The 19,537-nt window shown below is 34.1% G+C and overlaps 2 protein-coding genes across 2 annotated transcripts; one reads left to right on the top strand and one right to left on the bottom strand.

Moving 5' to 3' along the window:
* Positions 1 to 552: 552 nt before the first annotated feature.
* LOC149093454 (ovochymase-1-like) lies at positions 553 to 1,772 on the bottom strand. The gene is made up of 4 exons (XM_089269881.1): positions 1,533 to 1,772; positions 1,388 to 1,472; positions 950 to 1,281; positions 553 to 872 (listed from the first exon to the last, which is right to left on the bottom strand). Exons 1-4 carry the CDS (start codon positions 1,591 to 1,593, stop codon positions 616 to 618), a joined length of 735 nt encoding a protein of 244 aa, XP_089126007.1. The 5' UTR covers positions 1,594 to 1,772; the 3' UTR covers positions 553 to 615.
* Positions 1,773 to 2,982: 1,210 nt separating this feature from the next.
* LOC112539044 (ovochymase-1-like) lies at positions 2,983 to 4,175 on the top strand. The gene is made up of 4 exons (XM_089269879.1): positions 2,983 to 3,201; positions 3,262 to 3,346; positions 3,453 to 3,784; positions 3,862 to 4,175. Exons 1-4 carry the CDS (start codon positions 3,141 to 3,143, stop codon positions 4,116 to 4,118), a joined length of 735 nt encoding a protein of 244 aa, XP_089126005.1. The 5' UTR covers positions 2,983 to 3,140; the 3' UTR covers positions 4,119 to 4,175.
* Positions 4,176 to 19,537: the final 15,362 nt, after the last annotated feature.

The raw sequence follows: 19,537 nt of genomic DNA, 5'->3' as shown, positions 1-19,537 counted from the left end.
AAATATCTTCAATGAGTGTCCCATGAATATTATACCATTATTTATATGGAATCATTTATTACGCTAAAAGAAGAAGAAAAAGTCATGAAAATAATGATAATTAAGTGAAGTGTAATTTGTTTCCTTTACACTGAATAAATATCAATATTGAATATTGAGATGAAGAGGAAAGCAATAAAACGACATTTTCATTGCTTTTCATTTTTCTAATGATCAAGTTGAAACAGAATGTTAACTTGATTTGAAATAATGTTGAATAAAAATCAGTGAATTATTCATTAATTAATAACAATACAAACTGCAGTCAAACAACAATGATTCCATTGAAATTGTTTCAATTTTAGAGCAACAATTTATATCCTTTTGTTTGCTTTTCTTATGTTTATGGCAATGTTAACATACAACAATAAAGCCAACAACAAAGTTGCTAAGCTCTAAGTTTCATTGATCTCTTAACTTTGCAAATGAACTAAATGCAATATACTTCATTAACAGATCAATTGATCTATCAGTTCAATGAGCGAAGTAATCAAATACTAACACAGTTAGAAGTTTAAATTATGCAAATCGTTTATTAATTAGTTATGAAAGACATAAGACGGACTAACAATCGATTTAGTAATAGGGTTTCCAGCAAGCATTAGGAGCCAACTTTCCAATAATGTCATTGTATTTGAGGGCTTCAGTGTAAAGGGTTAGCGATTCTGGACCTTCTTGACATTTAGCTTGGAATCCAACCAAGTAATGTTTCTTGTTGTAAGGACGAGCTGCGAATACTGCTTCATCGCAGTCGACGAGTTGAGAACCATCAGCAGCGAGTAATGAAGCACAAGCTTGAGTGTTTGATAATTGGATTCTACACTCTCCTTCAGCTATAAAGTAAAACGGAATACTTTGGTTAGTTATATTTTTATGCAATTACAAGATATAATTCTCTCTAGAAACTTACCGAAGTTGTCAAAGTATTTAGTTTTGATACTGCTGTTGAGTAAAGGACTCATACGAATACGTAAAGCTTCAATATCTGGATTGTTTTCTAGAAGACAAATTGGTGTGAATCGATCGTCAACTGGCCAACGCAAAGTCAATATAGCAAAATCATTTGAACGAGTTTCTGGATCATAACTAGGATCGACCCAAAGAGCAGAGACATTTCTCTTTGTTCTATCATTCAATTGAACTTCTAACGAATTAGCTTTTAGATCGCCAATACAATGAGCAGAAGTAGCAACATGTTGATCATCAAGCAAAACAGAGCCACAGAGGTTTTTGTCTTTGCCACTTTTATTATTAGCCAGAGAAAAGGATAAAGTATAATAGTTAAAAGTCAATTTATGTCGAAAGTATTTAAACTTATAAGCAAATAATTTGTTGTTATAATACTTACATAACATTAGTAAACCATGGAAATCGACTCAACTTTCCTTCAAATAAGCTCGTTTCGAAAGGTCTTCCAAGTGAATCACCGCATTCTATGACAATAAAGATTACGAATTAGTTGAACGACAGCTTAGTTGTATGAGTGATCTTACCACAAGCGAAAGACTGATTGATCGAAAAGACCAAAAGAGAAGCAAACAAAATAAAATTCATTTTAATACTGTTGTAATATAAATTGAAGTGTTGTATCTTAATAAACTTTTGTAGGATTTACAATGATTTCATTACGATTTAACGATCTCCTTTTATACTTGAAATCAATCCTATTCTTCTTATAGCTTGAAGTCTTTTCGCTCACACGAAGTCTGACAAAAGTGACATAATGTGAACACAATAGCTAATAAAACAACTGAAAATGATGATTATTGTTTGATTGACATAGTCAAATGGAGATTCTTTATATTGCAGATGTTTAGTCCTAATTATATGTACTTTTTTCAGCCTAATATTAACAGGGAAAACAATTGCAATCGTTTTGCGAGTGCAAACTTCATGAACGCACAAGCAAGACTTTGAAAGTTTGCAATTGCATAGAAACTGAGCCCATTAGTGTTGGTAAAATTGCTAACACCAAATATTAGATTTAGAATTGAAATAGTCCATGTTCAATTTCTCTGTGCGTTAATGAAATTTTCACGCGCAAAACAATTGATAATTACGTGAAGTGTAATTTGTTTTCTTTACACTGAATAAGTATCGATATTGAATATTGAGAGGAAGAGGAAAGCAATAAAAGAACATTTTCATTGCTTTTCATTCTGCTAATGATCAAGTTGCAACAGAAAGCTAACTTGATCCAAAATATGTTGAATAAAAATAATTGAATTATTCATTAATTAACAACAATACAAATTGCAGTCAAACAACAATGATTCCATTGAAATTGTTTCAATTTTAAAGCGACAATTTATATCCTTTTGTTTGCTTTTCGTTTGTTTATGGTAATGTTAACATAGTATTATAATATATAGCAGGTAATAATATAGCAATCGGACAAAAAGAAAGTCAACTTAAAATTTAAAAAGTTACAAGCACTCAGTTTCATTGATCTTTCAACATTTGCAAATGAACTAAATGCAATATACTTCAGCAATCGATCAATTGATAAATCAGTTCAAGTTTTGTAAGTCAATACTCCGCATTTGCAAGAACTAAATGCAATCAAGTTTACGAGTTAGAAGAGAGTTGAAATTTTAGTCCAGTTTGTCGTTAGATGAGTTAAAATACAGTGTGAATGCCGTTTTCGTTCTTATTCTCATCTTAATATTCAATATATTTATACACAGCAATGGAAAGATATTTCAAATCGATATAATTAATAACTGGAGAGACGAGATGTTCAATTTTCTCTGTGCGTTCATGAAGTTTGCACTCGCAAAACGATTGCAATTGTTTTCCCTGTTAATATTAGGCTGAAAAAAGTACATATAATTAGGACTAAACATCTGCAATATAAAGAATCTCCATTTGACTATGTCAATCAAACAATAATCATCATTTTCAGTTGTTTTATTAGCTATTGTGTTCACATTATGTCACTTTTGTCAGACTTCGTGTGAGCGAAAAGACTTCAAGCTATAAGAAGAATAGGATTGATTTCAAGTATAAAAGGAGATCGTTAAATCGTAATGAAATCATTGTAAATCCTACAAAAGTTTATTAAGATACAACACTTCAATTTATATTACAACAGTATTAAAATGAATTTTATTTTGTTTGCTTCTCTTTTGGTCTTTTCGATCAATCAGTCTTTCGCTTGTGGTAAGATCACTCATACAACTAAGCTGTCGTTCAACTAATTCGTAATCTTTATTGTCATAGAATGCGGTGATTCACTTGGAAGACCTTTCGAAACGAGCTTATTTGAAGGAAAGTTGAGTCGATTTCCATGGTTTACTAATGTTATGTAAGTATTATAACAACAAATTATTTGCTTATAAGTTTAAATACTTTCGACATAAATTGACTTTTAACTATTATACTTTATCCTTTTCTCTGGCTAATAATAAAAGTGGCAAAGACAAAAACCTCTGTGGCTCTGTTTTGCTTGATGATCAACATGTTGCTACTTCTGCTCATTGTATTGGCGATCTAAAAGCTAATTCGTTAGAAGTTCAATTGAATGATAGAACAAAGAGAAATGTCTCTGCTCTTTGGGTCGATCCTAGTTATGATCCAGAAACTCGTTCAAATGATTTTGCTATATTGACTTTGCGTTGGCCAGTTGACGATCGATTCACACCAATTTGTCTTCTAGAAAACAATCCAGATATTGAAGCTTTACGTATTCGTATGAGTCCTTTACTCAACAGCAGTATCAAAACTAAATACTTTGACAACTTCGGTAAGTTTCTAGAGAGAATTATATCTTGTAATTGCATAAAAATATAACTAACCAAAGTATTCCGTTTTACTTTATAGCTGAAGGAGAGTGTAGAATCCAATTATCAAACACTCAAGCTTGTGCTTCATTACTCGCTGCTGATGGTTCTCAACTCGTCGACTGCGATGAAGCAGTATTCGCAGCTCGTCCTTACAACAAGAAACATTACTTGGTTGGATTCCAAGCTAAATGTCAAGAAGGTCCAGAATCACTCACCCTTTACACTGAAGCCCTCAAATACAATGACATTATTGGAAAGTTGGCTCCTAATGCTTGCTGGAAACCATATTACTAAATCGATTGTTAGTACGTCCTATGTCTTTCATAACTAATTAATAAACGAGTTGCATAATTTAAACTTCTAACTGTGTTAGTATTTGATTATTTCGCACATTGAACTGATATAGCAATTGATCTGTTAATGAAGTACATTGCATTTAGTTAATTTGCAAATGTTACAAGATCAATGAATTTGAGTGTTTAGCAACTTTCTAAATTTGTAGTTGGCCTTCAACGTTGTACGATTGTTATATTAATACAATAACATTACAGCATGTGTTTGCATTCATGTCTAGATATTACTACGCAAGGTTTTTGAACAATGGTCCAAATCAAGAGAACTCGTGAAAAGTTGAAAAAGTGTTCGTTCATTGATAACTAACAGTTTTTATCGGCAAATAATAAGTTTCCTTTATTTAATATTTTCATGTAACGAGAAAGAGGATAAACATGATAACCATTAATCGATTTTTCAACAAATTTATCAAAATTTGTTTTTCGCATCACATCATTGGATATGCAAATGTGTACAAGTGAATTAGATTTTATCGTTTTTCTTTTCATCTGTTAACATTATCATCATTATTTTCATCGTTACCATCGCCATCATTATCATCAATTCTGACTGAAATCAGCTCATTTGAATTCCTAATTTCGCTTTACAAGCTTAATAACCTTTCATTTGCCAAGTTATCATTTCCAATCAAGTTCATATTTTGTGCAGACAAATTTTGTTGCAAAACATGAAAATAAACATACAAACATATAAATATTCATTATCATTATCATCATGATTCGATAAAATTTTTTGATGACCCAAATTGGAAAATGAAAGTGAAGAAGATGCCATGAAAATCGATAAAAATGAAGACTAGTTTCAGAGCAAATTACAATTCCCTCTTTATGTCTGTTTCTCCGATTCTAATGTCTAAATATTACTATGATGTGATATGATAATTGTGACAAAAGAGCATTACTGAGATTCGAAAATTTTGTTCATCATTGGCCAAAATAAAAGTTTTGATCCTTAAGCAAATGACTCAAAACACCGCAGCTTTTCGCAATTCAATCTTTAATAACAATAACTTTTACTCCCAGTGAATTCTGTATCGATATTATCATTCATGTTTTTTTCATCAATCCTCTTTTCTGTCAATACTAATTGCTGTTTCTTGTTTTCTTCCTTCAATATATTCAATGAAAACTCATATTTTCATTTTCTCCTTTCCCTGCTTCTTCACCATTCGAGATGATGAAAATTAATTGAGATGCATTATTAGGGTTTCATTTCAGTTGGAAACGAAATCGAATTTCATTACCAAAAGAGAAGAATTCTGATGAAAAGAAATGTGTAAAAAGAAAAGATCACTTTGTTTTTTTCCTTCGTTGCTGCCTTTTTTGTGCAAACATTTTGCAATCGAATTTTCGAAAAGCTAATTTTCTATTAAAACAGAATTTCGTTCCTAATTTCAACATGAAGCGTGTTCTTCCGCCCTACTAACACTGATAATGAGAGAAGCTCACAAAGGCTGCGATATTGGAAGAGCAATTTTGTTTACCTGAAAACGAAAGTTAACTTTACCATGAAACTATGATAATTTGAGCCTTGGTGAAATATATCAATGGTTTGATCTTATTGGTTGAAATGTTTACTCAATGTTCTGGAATGTATTTCATGGTAAATTTGTGTTCACTCTGTGCAGCTTTCCCCATCAATTGACCACTGATGGGTTTCGATTAACAATCTAATTAGGCGAGAAGTAAAAGTTTTTATTGAAAGGAAGAGTTCATAGTTTTAAACTAATTTACTAAATTAAATAAATTCACTTCAATTGCGTACAAATCAAACACAATTTATTAAACTCAGAAGATTATTCAAGCCTTTCAAATCCTGAATACTCAGGTTCTTTTAGGATCACCACAGATTCAACTGGAACTAGTCTTAGACTATTGTTGGATTATCTTCTCTTAACCACAAATTCAACCAAAGAATGTTGTAGGTTAAGTCTTAGACCAAATATCTGAACAGGTATAGCTTACTAAAGCTGAACAGGCACGAGTCAGAAAGCTTTTAAAAGGTAAAACCAAATTCTAACCAAAATAAGCTTAAGGTAGAACAGTATAACTCGGAAAGCAATATCAGGATAACTACCAATAGTTCACTAGCTTTTAACTCTAGAATCATAGACTTAGTCTTTTATTACCAAACTGTTGAACTTCGAACAGGCTATCTTAGGCAAACTTAGAAAGCACTTTACCACAATCAATTGTAAAGATGGAAAACTGGATTTTCTCGATGCTTTACAGGGGCAAGAACGATGATTAGACTTAGTCTTGAAAGATATGGATACTAGAAAAGGAAATTTAATGAATAGAAAAGTACTGTATTTTACTTATATTTTAAATGTGTTTCACTTGACTGTTTTAAACATGAAATTAACATAAGTTGAAGATTACTAGAAAAAGACAATTAATTAATCAAAAACTTCTGGTATTTATACCAATTATATCGGAAGGAAACCCGATTTCTTAAACAAAGGAAAAGGAAAAAGAATTTATCAATTTAGACAAATTTAGACAATTGTCGAAAGATGTCTTAGACAGAAAAATAGAAAAATGGAGAAAGACAAAAGACTTAGTCTTTTGATTACAAAATTGGTGAGAAACAAAAAATGAAAAATGTGTAATGCACAAGGGATTCTAATCTTAGTTTAAAATTTTTAACTCTTAATAATCAACCTTGTGATAAATGATTAAATGATTTAATTTGGTTTTGGGTAACTCTACCCTTCACATCCTCGGACCCTTGATCAAGAACCCAGAATTGAATTAAATCATTTTACTCCTCATTCCATCCATCTAATTCTTGTAGCATTCTTGAGGCGGCGGCTGAGCCATCATCCGGTTTTTTATTTCTCATATCTTCCCAAACTGTTTGAAACTTTTCATTGGGGTCCATAACTTTTTGATTCTTTGAGGCATTCTCAGATTCAGATGATTCTGCACTCCTCTTTGCTTTAAGCATCTCTACAATTTTCTTGTTTCTTGATTGCGGAGTATCTCCTTTGACTTTCTTTGAGTCCTGCTTGCAAAGTTCAGCAGTTCTTTTCAAAATCTCGTTATCAGGGAGAATACAATTATCATTGAACTCAGGGATTCGTATACTTCGAGGGTTTTTCTTCCACTCCTCTGGCCATTTGCATACTCCTTTGGCTATGCCTTCGGTAAATTCATTCAGCAATCCAGAAGTAACTCGGTTGCCACAAGTCTGTTGACAATTCTGGTTGTGAATTCCACCATGAACTTCAGCCATTCGTTCAATTTTATTCCATTGCAAAAGATAGAGTCTCATTACCGTAGTAGTTTCGACCACTGGAGAGTGAGGGTTTGCAGGAAGAGTGTATCCATGAAACCAAAGAAATGCAATCGCATGTATATTCATGGGATGCTCAATGTATGGTGAATAGTAATTATTAATATCTCGGAGCTTTGGGTGTAACACCTTAATTTCATCTCGAGATAGACCCAAATTTTTCAAATGATTGATTAATCCATAGCCAACCACTTTCTTTGCACAAGCTAAGAATTTGATGACTTGGTCTCTAGCAGTAGCCAAGTTGCGAGCGTATTTCAAGTCTTTGACTGTCAAACCATGGAATCGAGAATCAACGTGGTCAATCTCACGATACTTAACGAAAGTTTCGTATACCACTTCCAGGTTTGCATCCATGATTGCTATCCAACACGGTCGAGGTCGATAATATCCATTCTCATTGATTCTGACATTAAACATAGAAATCGAAAAAGTTAACTCCTTATCAGGGCATGTTGCCGACATTTCTTCGATAGCATTGAGTTGTTCTTGAAGCATTGGCGGAATGTTTGCTTCAGGTCGATTCTGGAAAGATTGAGCCAATTGAGTGCGTTTGCGATTTCTTGTTATCACAGTTCTTTCCTTGGTAGAAACTGCTAACTCTCTATAAATGTTTGATGGATTTTTGCAACTAGGGAAGTTTTCCCTTATCCAGTCTTGGACTGAGTCCGCTTCTGCTGGAGCCATACGTTCGAAAGGGTCAGATAAAACAAATGGTGACTCTGGATCATTAAGATCATGAGAGTAGAGTACCAATGAAGATGTTGTAGAAACACTATCAGCATCAATATCAACATATTTTGCCCATCGTCTCCAAGTCTCAGACTCAGCAAGGAGATAGTATGGGATTGTGCTATTTCTGGCCATAGGCCATCGTCGAGGCACATCAGGAATAGGAACAGGTGCACAACTCGGAAATCCAATCTGTAGAGCCCATTCTTCACCTTCATCCAAAGGTTCTGTAGGGTCAGCCATTCTCTTTTTATTGTTCCAATAATTCAGTTGAAAATTGGCTTGAGTACGCATTTCAATCGGTGTGACTTCTTTCCTCTCGTAACTTTTGATAAGGAATGCATAGCAGAGAGCTCTTTCATGCCACATTTGAGGAATTGTTTTCGTGGGCTCTTGCTTTTTCAAATGCACCGGCAACAAGGAATTGATGTCCTTAGGACGCTTGTTGAGCTCGTCTCGAATAGGGCCAGACATAAAAGTCAACTGCAAAGTTCGGTCGAATTTGAACTTAATTGGACCTCTTCGGCACTTCTGTAAGTGATGCAGAATATTACAACTGATATGTTGTTGTTCACAGAATTTTCTATGACATCTGAAACTGGCGTCTTTATAGAATTGAACAATAGACTGGTCTTTGACCTCTCCAAACTTAGGGTATCCCATCGTTTGCAAATCCACTAAACAGTTCTGATTTATACACATAAACCCATCAGCTTGCTTGACAGTTTCCAATTCCAAATCGATTGGCAGAGCTTGAAGCCATTTTGCACAACCAAGGCAATAGATTTTGTTACATTGATGGCAACTTCTTGGGTTAAGAGCAACTTGCTCACACAGAATACAGGTAATAATAGTTTTAAACTCGTTGAATTTTGGGTGGATTACCTCAGCAGCAGTGTATCCTTTTCTCAGCGTAGCAAATTTAACTTTATCCAAATTGTCTTCGACAACATTTAACTGAATCTTCTCTCTGATGAATGAGTTAAACCATTTTTTATCGGCATCAGATTCTTCAATGTCTTTCTTGACGTCTTCTCTTGCGTTTATGAAAAATTCTGGCTTCAGAAATTCATGAGGGTCTGCAGTTCTTTTAGGTGCAGGAAATAAACAATACCTTCGTCCTTGATCTGCGCTTGGTGGAGGGTAAGGACTGTTATCAGTGAAAGTCTTTGAAAATGAACTAAGTCCATAGGCTGTCTTCTCTGGTAACGGGTCATAATAGTGATTAAGCGCGTCTTGAACATTCGCATTATCCAAATGAATCACTGTCTTAGTAGATGAGTTCATATCATCTTCCATTCCTGGCCAATCCCATCCAGATTGAGCAGTAACATTGTTACTATTATCAGTTTCCATTGCATTAGTGTTGTCTCTTGAATTTGAAGCAAGTTCAGAAGCTTCCAGGTCTATGACCGGCACAGGGACAATTTTGGCTAATTGTCTTCGAAGTCTCATTGCAAATCTTGCATCTTGAATAACAGTATTAGCGCTAGCATAGGAACCAGAACTTGATGAAGATGCGGTTGAAACTACTGATGACGGCATCTCGATGAAAAAGTAAATCTGTTTTAAACAAAGGTTTTCGTTGAACTGTTCACTGAATTGTTCACTGAATGTTAATTGTTCAAAGTTCACTGTTGAATCTTGATCGATTGAATCAAGGTTGAAACCAATTAGCTTATTTAAGCTTGATGAGCACAGACTTAGTCTTAAAGCTGGAACAGAATTTTGAAAATTCTCACAATTTGGATTTTTCGATGAAACTGAATTAACAAACTTAGTTAATTTAGTTAACAATTTGCACAAAATAGTCAAAGACTGAACTTGGTGTTTGAACTTTTCAGGAAAAGATAGTTTAAAACTAGAAAAATCAAAATGAACTTGAAAGGGAAAAGAATAGAACAATGACTGATCAAAGATGTCAACTTGACTAATTAGAGGCAGAAGTGAAAGTGAGACAGTTAGTGTCTCCCCCAACTGTAATGCACTAAGAGCGCGAAAAATAGCCAAATGCTTAATTGCGCTAATTTTAAACTTTTTCACTTTTAGTCTTAGACTTTTTAGAGTTTTTAAGCTCTCGAACTTAATCCAGTTCACTGAAACAATTTTTCTTCTTCTTGTTACTGGTCCAAGTTTTTCAACATCTTGACCACTAATGACTGGATTATCTCTCATAATCTCTCGATTAGCAGTAACATACTTTCGTTTCTTTCTTTTTCTCTGCTTTTTTGACTTTTGAACTTGATTTGATTTTTCAATTGTTGTTGATTTTTCACTATCAGAGTTAATATTGACTTCCAAACTATCAGGCAAAGTTTGATTGGCGGCACTTAGTCTTAGACTTGAATTAGAAACATTTCCAACTTGATTAGATTCATTTAAATCAATTTGATTTAAATCTTGATTAACTCCAGATGCTTCACTTAAGTGTTCATTATCATTTTGATCATCTGCTTCAAGTGTGTTGACTAAGTCAGCTTCTCTTAACAATTCATTTTTCAATTGAATTAACTTATCTGGAATAATTCCAACATGAGGTTTTGTCAGCTCCAAATTGCTTGTAAATCGTTCATGATTTTCAGGATTGAGTAAAAGTACTGAGCCATGTTTTACTCCCAAAACAAAAAATGGTCCAAAAAATTTGTTAACTAATTTCTTGGTCGTTCCCAATGAAGGTGCACTGTTTTTCACATAACACAAATCCAAAATTTTGAAAGGATTTCTTTTAGTCATAGACTGAATCCTCTCTTGATAATAAGTTTGCTGCTTTAAAAGCCTTTCACGAGCTAACTTTCGGCAATTTTCAATTGTATCGTTAACTGATGAGTTCAAGTTCAGGTGTAGATCAATCGGTTTCTTTAATTGTCTACCAAAGACTAAATAATACGGCGAGAATCTCGTGATTTTATGCACTGATGAGTTGATTGCTATGACAGCATTTTCCAATGATGACTTTAAGTCGATTGTTTCTAAATTCATAATTGATGTTCGTAAACGTTCTGCAATTGTTCTGTTGATTCTCTCAACTGTTCCTTGACTTTGAGGATGATATGCGTTTGAAACTTCATGTTTTATCCCCAACTTCTTCATATGATTTTCAACGTCCCCTGAAAGGAAGTTTCTCCCTCTATCAGTTTGAATTACTGAAGGAAATCCAAACTCGCTGAAATATTCATCCAGAAACTTTATAACAGTCTTAGACTTTTGATCAGGTAAAAGTTTCGCATAAACAAATCTTGATAGAGTGTCAATCAAAACCAGTATTACTTTTTTAGCTCCATTCTTAAACGTAATTGGACCTTGAGCGTCCATTTCCAATCTTTCCAAGATTGATTCAGGAACCGGTTTTAAACTTGGTTCAGCATAAGTAACATTAGATGACTTTCCAAGGTAACATTTTTCACAATTTTGGCACAATTCTTTGACTTTGTCATACATTTTCTCCATCCAAAATCGTCTTGCAATTTGCAAATAAGTTTTTTCAACACCAAAATGTCCACCATGAGGAGATTCATGTTCCTCTTGAAATAATTCTTTCAGAATCTTCTCGTTTATAACAACTCGATTTATGTCGTGACCAAACATTGGTTTACGGAACAGCAAATTGTTCATAATCAGATAACTTTTGTGTAGTTCTGATTTCGGATCAATAATTAAATAGAGAATAATCTTACTGATTGCAATGTCTTCGACTTGTGCAGTTCTCAACTTTTCATTCCAATTGTCATCAGTCTGGTAATAGTAAATAGTTTTAAACTGACTTTTTACCAGAGAATCAAGTAACTTGATTTCATTAATTTCAGATTCAGCAATCACGGCATCAGTTTCACTTTCGTCAAAATTGATGAATTTAATCCAAAACAAATCTTCTATGAAGTCGGCTTCAGGGTCTAACAGCTTCGGAGACCATTCAGTTTGATACCTTGACAAACAATCAGGACCATGTTTGTCACCTTTGGTGTAAATAACTTTGTATTTAAAACTCGATAGAATGATTTGCCATCTCTCCATTCGTTGATTTTTAAACTTTAATTTCGGCAATTGGCATAATGCATGATGGTCGGTTTCAACTAAGAATTCTGATCCATCCAAATAATGCTTGAATTTCTTAATTGCTACTAACACAGCTAAACACTCTTTTTCAGACACAGAGTAACTCTGTTGGTGTTTTGCTAACTTCTGTGAAAAGAAGTATAAAGGCTTCCAATGCTTGACTTTGTCTATTGGAACATCATTGATTGATTCAAATTCACTCGGAATTTCTTGATGAGGGTCTGCTTGAAGCAAAATTCCTCCCACTGCTACATCACTTGCATCGACTGTGATCTTCTTTTTTAACTCAGGGTCGAAATGTACTAGCATCGTTTCCTCGATTAAGGCACTTTTCAATTCATCTAACGCTTGATGATCTTGCTTTAGCATCTTGAATTTTCTTTCCTTGGAAATCAACTTATACAAAGGCGCAGCCAAAGTTGAATAGTTCTTAATATACCTTGAAAAATAGTTGTAACAACCCATTATCGATTGAAGTTGTTTCACACTTGTAGGGTACGGTAATTTTTTCAATGCAGCAACTTTGTTAGGGTCAGGTCGAATCCCATCTCCATTGACAAGATGTCCTAACAACACTAATTCGGTAACTCCAAACTGACATTTATCAGTCTTAATTTTCAGATTCCAGTCTCTAAGTCGATCGAGCACTAATCTTGTGTTACACAATAACTCTGACCAACTTTTTCCCATAACCGGAATATCGTCAAAATACCCCAAACATTCGGTATAATTTAAACCATTCAGGACTGTGTTCATAAGTCGCTGAAACTCGAAAGGTGCACAAGCTAGGCCCATAGGCAACCTTTTGTATTGGTATTTACCATCAGGCGTCAAAAACACTGTTTTACCTCGTTCACTTGGAGGGATTTCAATTTGAAAATAGCCTTGGTAAAGGTCAAACATGTTAAAGAACTTAGTTCCTCTGATTGCTTCCAAACAATCATCAATTCTTGGCATCGGGTGAAATATCACATTAGTTAATCTGTTGACGGCTCTCAAATCATTTAATAGTCTGAAACTTCCATCTGGTTTACCAATCAACATCGCAGGAGATCCTCCAGGAGCATTACTCTTCTCGACTATGTCATGCTTAATCAATTCGGCAATTATCTTTTGAAACTCACGTCGTTTCTCAATTGTGCATGGATAGGGTTGTTGATGAGGAATCTTCTGATCGCCAATATCAATCTTAATTGGCCATTTCTGCCAAGGAACTAATCCCATATCAGCCTTAGTCTTACTGAAAACTTCTTGAAACTCCATAAGAACAATTAACAATTCGTTTCGTCTTTCAGTATTCAATTTAGGATCCATCCTTTTCATAAGTCTTTCAGCTAATTGAAGTTCAGGTTGTTCAATTTGCAAATAAATCGGCATTACATTCTCGAATTCCGGTGTCTTAGACATTTCTTGAATATAATGAAGTCGGTCCACCTCCACTTGTGGAAATTGAAAGTTTGATTTTAATTCTTCATCCATCCAGGGTGAATACGGCAAACTATCAAGTAACAATTGTTCGGCTGTTTTGACACTAATTGTGTTAACAGAGGGTATCTCAGGCACATTAAGCAATCCCCAGGATTCTTCAGCGGTGCAAAATCTAAAAGCGACTTCAGGGCTTAGCCATCCGCTTTCAGCACTTTCTCGTAAATTCACTTGGTATCTACCTCCATGATTTACCATTCCAACAAAATATACGTCGGCGAATCGATTACCTAAGACCATCACTGGTTCCAAATCTTTCATTACCTGGAACTTGATTATCCTTGTCTTAGACATTTTCGGATGCTTCAAAATAGCATAAGCGGCTCCTTCAACAGTTTGGTAGGCATCGGCAATTATACCCCGAACTGAAACATTCGACTTCATAATGAAGGCTTTCATTTTCTGGGCAAATTGATAATCAATACAACTTGTACAAGCGCCAGTATCCAGTAACACATCACCTACTTTAAATATTTCCCTCGTTGGGTAACATAAAGTCATTCTGACTGTCGGAAAGTTTCTTGGTGACGGATCAATTTTGGTGATCAATTCAACTTCTTGATTACCATCGGATTCATTCATCATGAATAAATAATCTTTAGCTGGTGCTCTCGCCATGTATGCATTGATAATATTAGTTTCTCTAACCAAATTAGCTGATTCTTTAGCCTGTGGCTGATTCGAATTTTGTTGACTCTGGCTTTGACCAAACGTTGGTGCATTAGCCATCCTTAACTGAGCTGGTTGAAACCGTTCAGTTCGACCTTCATTCTTGTTAGAACTAGGAATTTCACTGGTCTTAGACCTTCTGGGTTGACGGCATTCTCTTGATGAATGACCCAAATTATTACAATTGTAACACCTGAAAGGTGTTTTCCCCGTACGACTTGATGAGGATGCTGATGCTCCACTAGATCCACTAGTATTAACATTAACGGCAGCATGCTTACGGTCATCTCCTCGTTTCTCATTCTTATCTTTGTTGGATTCCTTACGCTCAGAGCGTTTTCTCAACTCAATATTATACTCGTTGACCAATGCGGCAGTTAGATCTTGTATATCGTGAACTGATTTGGACCTAAATAATGAGTCTTTGACTTCTGCTGGTAATCTTATCAGTACATCTTGTATGAATTCTTGAGGTGACGGTTCACCTTTTACCTTGATTACCATCGTTTCCAACTTTCTAATAAATTCAGCAGGGTGTGAATCAAAATTCCACTTACATTGATGAAACTCAGATGTAGCTTGTGAAATTACCGCTGGATTTCTCAGCTTGTCTTCCAATGCAGCAATATATGACTCGCTGGTGTGCTTTTCTTTATCTAAAATTTTAGCATAGGGCAAGAAATCATACGCCATAGCTTTCTGCAAAACATACAACTTATCGTCATCATGACAGCGTTCCAAAGATAGAATCCTTTTAATTGTCTGTAACCATTGCCAAGGATCCATAGCGTCTTGAGTGTAAACAGGAAGCTTAGGTAGCTTTGGTTTGCATTTTGCAAAAGTTTTAGGTTCAGCCTTAGCTTTCTCCTCAACTTTTTCTGTTCTAGGAACTGTTGTTTGAATTGTTTGATTAACTGGTAAAACTACGGTTTCATTTAAAGCACGAGGTTCATCATCACTATCTGCATCTTCAGGATGTTCATTTTCATCTGCATCTTCAATCTGTTGTCGAGTTACCGTTGCGTTATTGCCTAAGGCATGAGGACTTTGAGAATGTTGAGAGTTATCAGGCAAAGTTCTGTTCAAGATGTCTTGTACATCAATACCAGGGTTGATAATTTGTCGGGTAACAATTGATTCAGTAGGCTTAGCCCATTTCTTAACCATAGATTCGAGTAATCTTTTCGCAGGAGATGCTATCGGCAATTTTCTAATTGAGACGTCACTAGTCAGCATCATCGTTGTAGGTTCGAAACCCATTTTCTTGATTATCTCTCGAATATCGTTTTCAGTTACGCCTTGAGCTCTCAATTCTTTTATCCAATCAGGAAAACTTGTCTTTCTCGTAAGAGCGTTAAAACATGTCTCACCAACCATTTCATCGGTTGCATCAAATACACTTTCGAGGGCAAACATGGTTTGTATTGCCTCGTAGAACTTTTCTTTCACAATTTCATCGTTGTCAATGAATCGCACATTCCAATTCTTCAAGTAGAGTTTCATTTCAATAACGTCCATATTTTTGATAAAATATTTCGGTGTTGGCATAGTTTGAGTCTGTGTTGTTGATGTCTTAGACGTATTCACATTATCACTCTGATCATTGGGATCAGTTTTGTCACTGTTAGTTTTTTCACTTTTATCACCTTCACTAACTACGAAGCAATAGTCAATTTCATAACAGGAATTTAATGGCAATCCTGCCGAGGTCGCCAATTGAAAGGAAGAGTTCATAGTTTTAAACTAATTTACTAAATTAAATAAATTCACTTCAATTGCGTACAAATCAAACACAATTTATTAAACTCAGAAGATTATTCAAGCCTTTCAAATCCTGAATACTCAGGTTCTTTTAGGATCACCACAGATTCAACTGGAACTAGTCTTAGACTATTGTTGGATTATCTTCTCTTAACCACAAATTCAACCAAAGAATGTTGTAGGTTAAGTCTTAGACCAAATATCTGAACAGGTATAGCTTACTAAAGCTGAACAGGCACGAGTCAGAAAGCTTTTAAAAGGTAAAACCAAATTCTAACCAAAATAAGCTTAAGGTAGAACAGTATAACTCGGAAAGCAATATCAGGATAACTACCAATAGTTCACTAGCTTTTAACTCTAGAATCATAGACTTAGTCTTTTATTACCAAACTGTTGAACTTCGAACAGGCTATCTTAGGCAAACTTAGAAAGCACTTTACCACAATCAATTGTAAAGATGGAAAACTGGATTTTCTCGATGCTTTACAGGGGCAAGAACGATGATTAGACTTAGTCTTGAAAGATATGGATACTAGAAAAGGAAATTTAATGAATAGAAAAGTACTGTATTTTACTTATATTTTAAATGTGTTTCACTTGACTGTTTTAAACATGAAATTAACATAAGTTGAAGATTACTAGAAAAAGACAATTAATTAATCAAAAACTTCTGGTATTTATACCAATTATATCGGAAGGAAACCCGATTTCTTAAACAAAGGAAAAGGAAAAAGAATTTATCAATTTAGACAAATTTAGACAATTGTCGAAAGATGTCTTAGACAGAAAAATAGAAAAATGGAGAAAGACAAAAGACTTAGTCTTTTGATTACAAAATTGGTGAGAAACAAAAAATGAAAAATGTGTAATGCACAAGGGATTCTAATCTTAGTTTAAAATTTTTAACTCTTAATAATCAACCTTGTGATAAATGATTAAATGATTTAATTTGGTTTTGGGTAACTCTACCCTTCATTATTAATGTTAAGGTCAATAAATATTTTCATAATAATATTCCCTGAATTAATCATGATAATAAAACAGCTCTTTACTCATTTGCCACCAGAAAATAATCGTTACCAAATTTGTATCTCTAAATGTAAATTAAGTCAACCAACTGATTGGTGTAGCTAAAAAGATACAAATGCTATCAATGAGTTGATCATCAATCTTGGATAATGGCCAATCACAGAATATCAGATTCATGTTGATTATGATTCTCATTTCATGAATCATTTACATTATCTTGCATTCAAAATTTGATTACCACATGAAACCATTTGCTTATTCATCATCAACCAACAGGCTAAAGTCAATTGCGATGAACTCATCATAAAACCTAATCATTTGTTTCTTTCCCCTTTATTCATGTTCATCATATTCAATGAATAATCAACTGAATCACGAAAAGTTGATTAAACATGCTCGCGATAATTGTTGAACAATGGATGAAATTTGTTCACCAAAAGTTCATTTGTTATCCAATTAGGGAACAATTCAAATGAACCAAATCGTAAATGTCAATATACTTCCTTATCCGATAATGTTCACTTGATTAAAGACGATTATTGTCTAACTGGGAATGGAGTGAAATATGGCAGAATAATCGCATGAATTTCCATGAACATTCTTAGGCACGATCTAAAGGGATGAAGATAACGATGATGAGAATCACAAATTAAGCTTATCAAACTGATTGATAAAATGATTGGTCAACTGGTTTATGATTCAACTAAGATTATTAGTGATGAGATAATAAGTCTTAAGAATGCAATAAAACTAAAAGTCATCATGAACCTGAAGAAGAATGAAAAAATAATACAAAAAATCGTTCAATGATGAGCTGGTTAAATGAGGCAAAACGAGTTACTATTTGGTCAGTAAAAGTTGAAAGTTGGACTTGCTGGGAATGATAAGTTGGAGTTGCAAAGGCAAAATTAATGTTATTCAGTCAACAATGAATATGATGATGATGGTCAAGATACAAATGTTCAACTCGATATAAATTTTTTTTTCCTCAATCCTTTTTGTTGTTGCAACCAATGATGAACCAATTTCAAGTTTAACTTTTTACATAAATAGAGCCATTTGAGTTGATTTGGATTTTTTTGTTTACTTTTAATGTTGAACCTTTTTATGGATCCAGTTTGGTGTCAATTGTTTACTTGTGACTTTTTGCCTTTTGCATGATAACGATGGTTAAACAAACACACATGAATTGTATGGGTGAAATGAGTCTAGAAGAATGAACAAATTTTACTCTTGAACAGAGTCTTTTTTTTCCTCCTTCTCTTTCTCTTCCATTGTTGCAATTTATACAAAAATAATGATGATCTGCTAGTTTTATGTTAACTTATCAACTTTTTTTATTTGACTTGTTATTTATAATGCTTTGGACCAATGGTTTTTTATTGATGTCAAATGAGACACTTACATGTCAAAAAGTTTGTCCAAAACCAACAAACAAGTGATTGTTTAATAAAAGATGAGCACACTGATGATGACAATGATGATATGGATGATTCAGATGATAGGAACAGTTTTTTCTCTCTCTTACGCTTCATCAAATCAGTTTTTATTCAATTATCTTATTCACAATTTATCTCCTCTCTTTTTCATTACTGGAAATCTTTCACCTCTTCCATCTGACTCAGATTCTGTTCATCTTTATTTGTATCTAAAGTTTAAATGTTTTTGGTGGTGGGCAATTTACGTATAATTAATAGAAAACTTATCAAATTCAGAAAATTGTTTCAAGATCGAATTTAATTATGGCGAAAATCGGAACTTTTAGCTGCAATGGATTACGAGAAATCGGACTTTCGGATTTTCGGACTTGATTGCGAAGAAATACGCGAATCTTTCCAAGGATTCATTCGCGATCCTTGTTTTTTCTAAAACACGTGAAAAAGAATTTTTAGGGTCAGGGTTCGTGAAAGAACCACAAGCGATGCAAAGACCGATTGTGTATCGAGATCGAGGGATGATCAGCCAAGGCTTTAAGCTTTATCTTAGGAAAATGTGTACACAGCTAACAACAAATAAAGTCACAACTTAAGATGTATAAGGTTAACTAGAGAGAGCACGTTTATTGTAAGTTTAAACTTGAATGTAGATTGATCACAATAGGGCCAATCGGAATGAAGGTTGGAAGTACAGAGTAAGGTAAAAGGATACGGAAGGTTGAGTACAATACTGTAAGGTAAGGATAAAAATGTATCAAGTATAATGATTGAGGAATGACCAGTGATTGACCAGTGACTGACTGTTGATTGACGAGTGTGTACTGACTTATAAGTGACAACTGACTAAGATGTAGTAAAAAGGATTTCTTTATATACAAATTATTTGAATGATAAGAT

Source organism: Tetranychus urticae, chromosome 3 (assembly GCF_039701765.1).
Source record: "Tetranychus urticae isolate SD_2017Ah chromosome 3, NJAU_TeUrti_SD_1.0, whole genome shotgun sequence".
NCBI classification, from domain to species: Eukaryota; Metazoa; Arthropoda; class Arachnida; order Trombidiformes; family Tetranychidae; genus Tetranychus; species Tetranychus urticae.
This window is presented reverse-complemented; position numbering and strand designations above follow the sequence as displayed.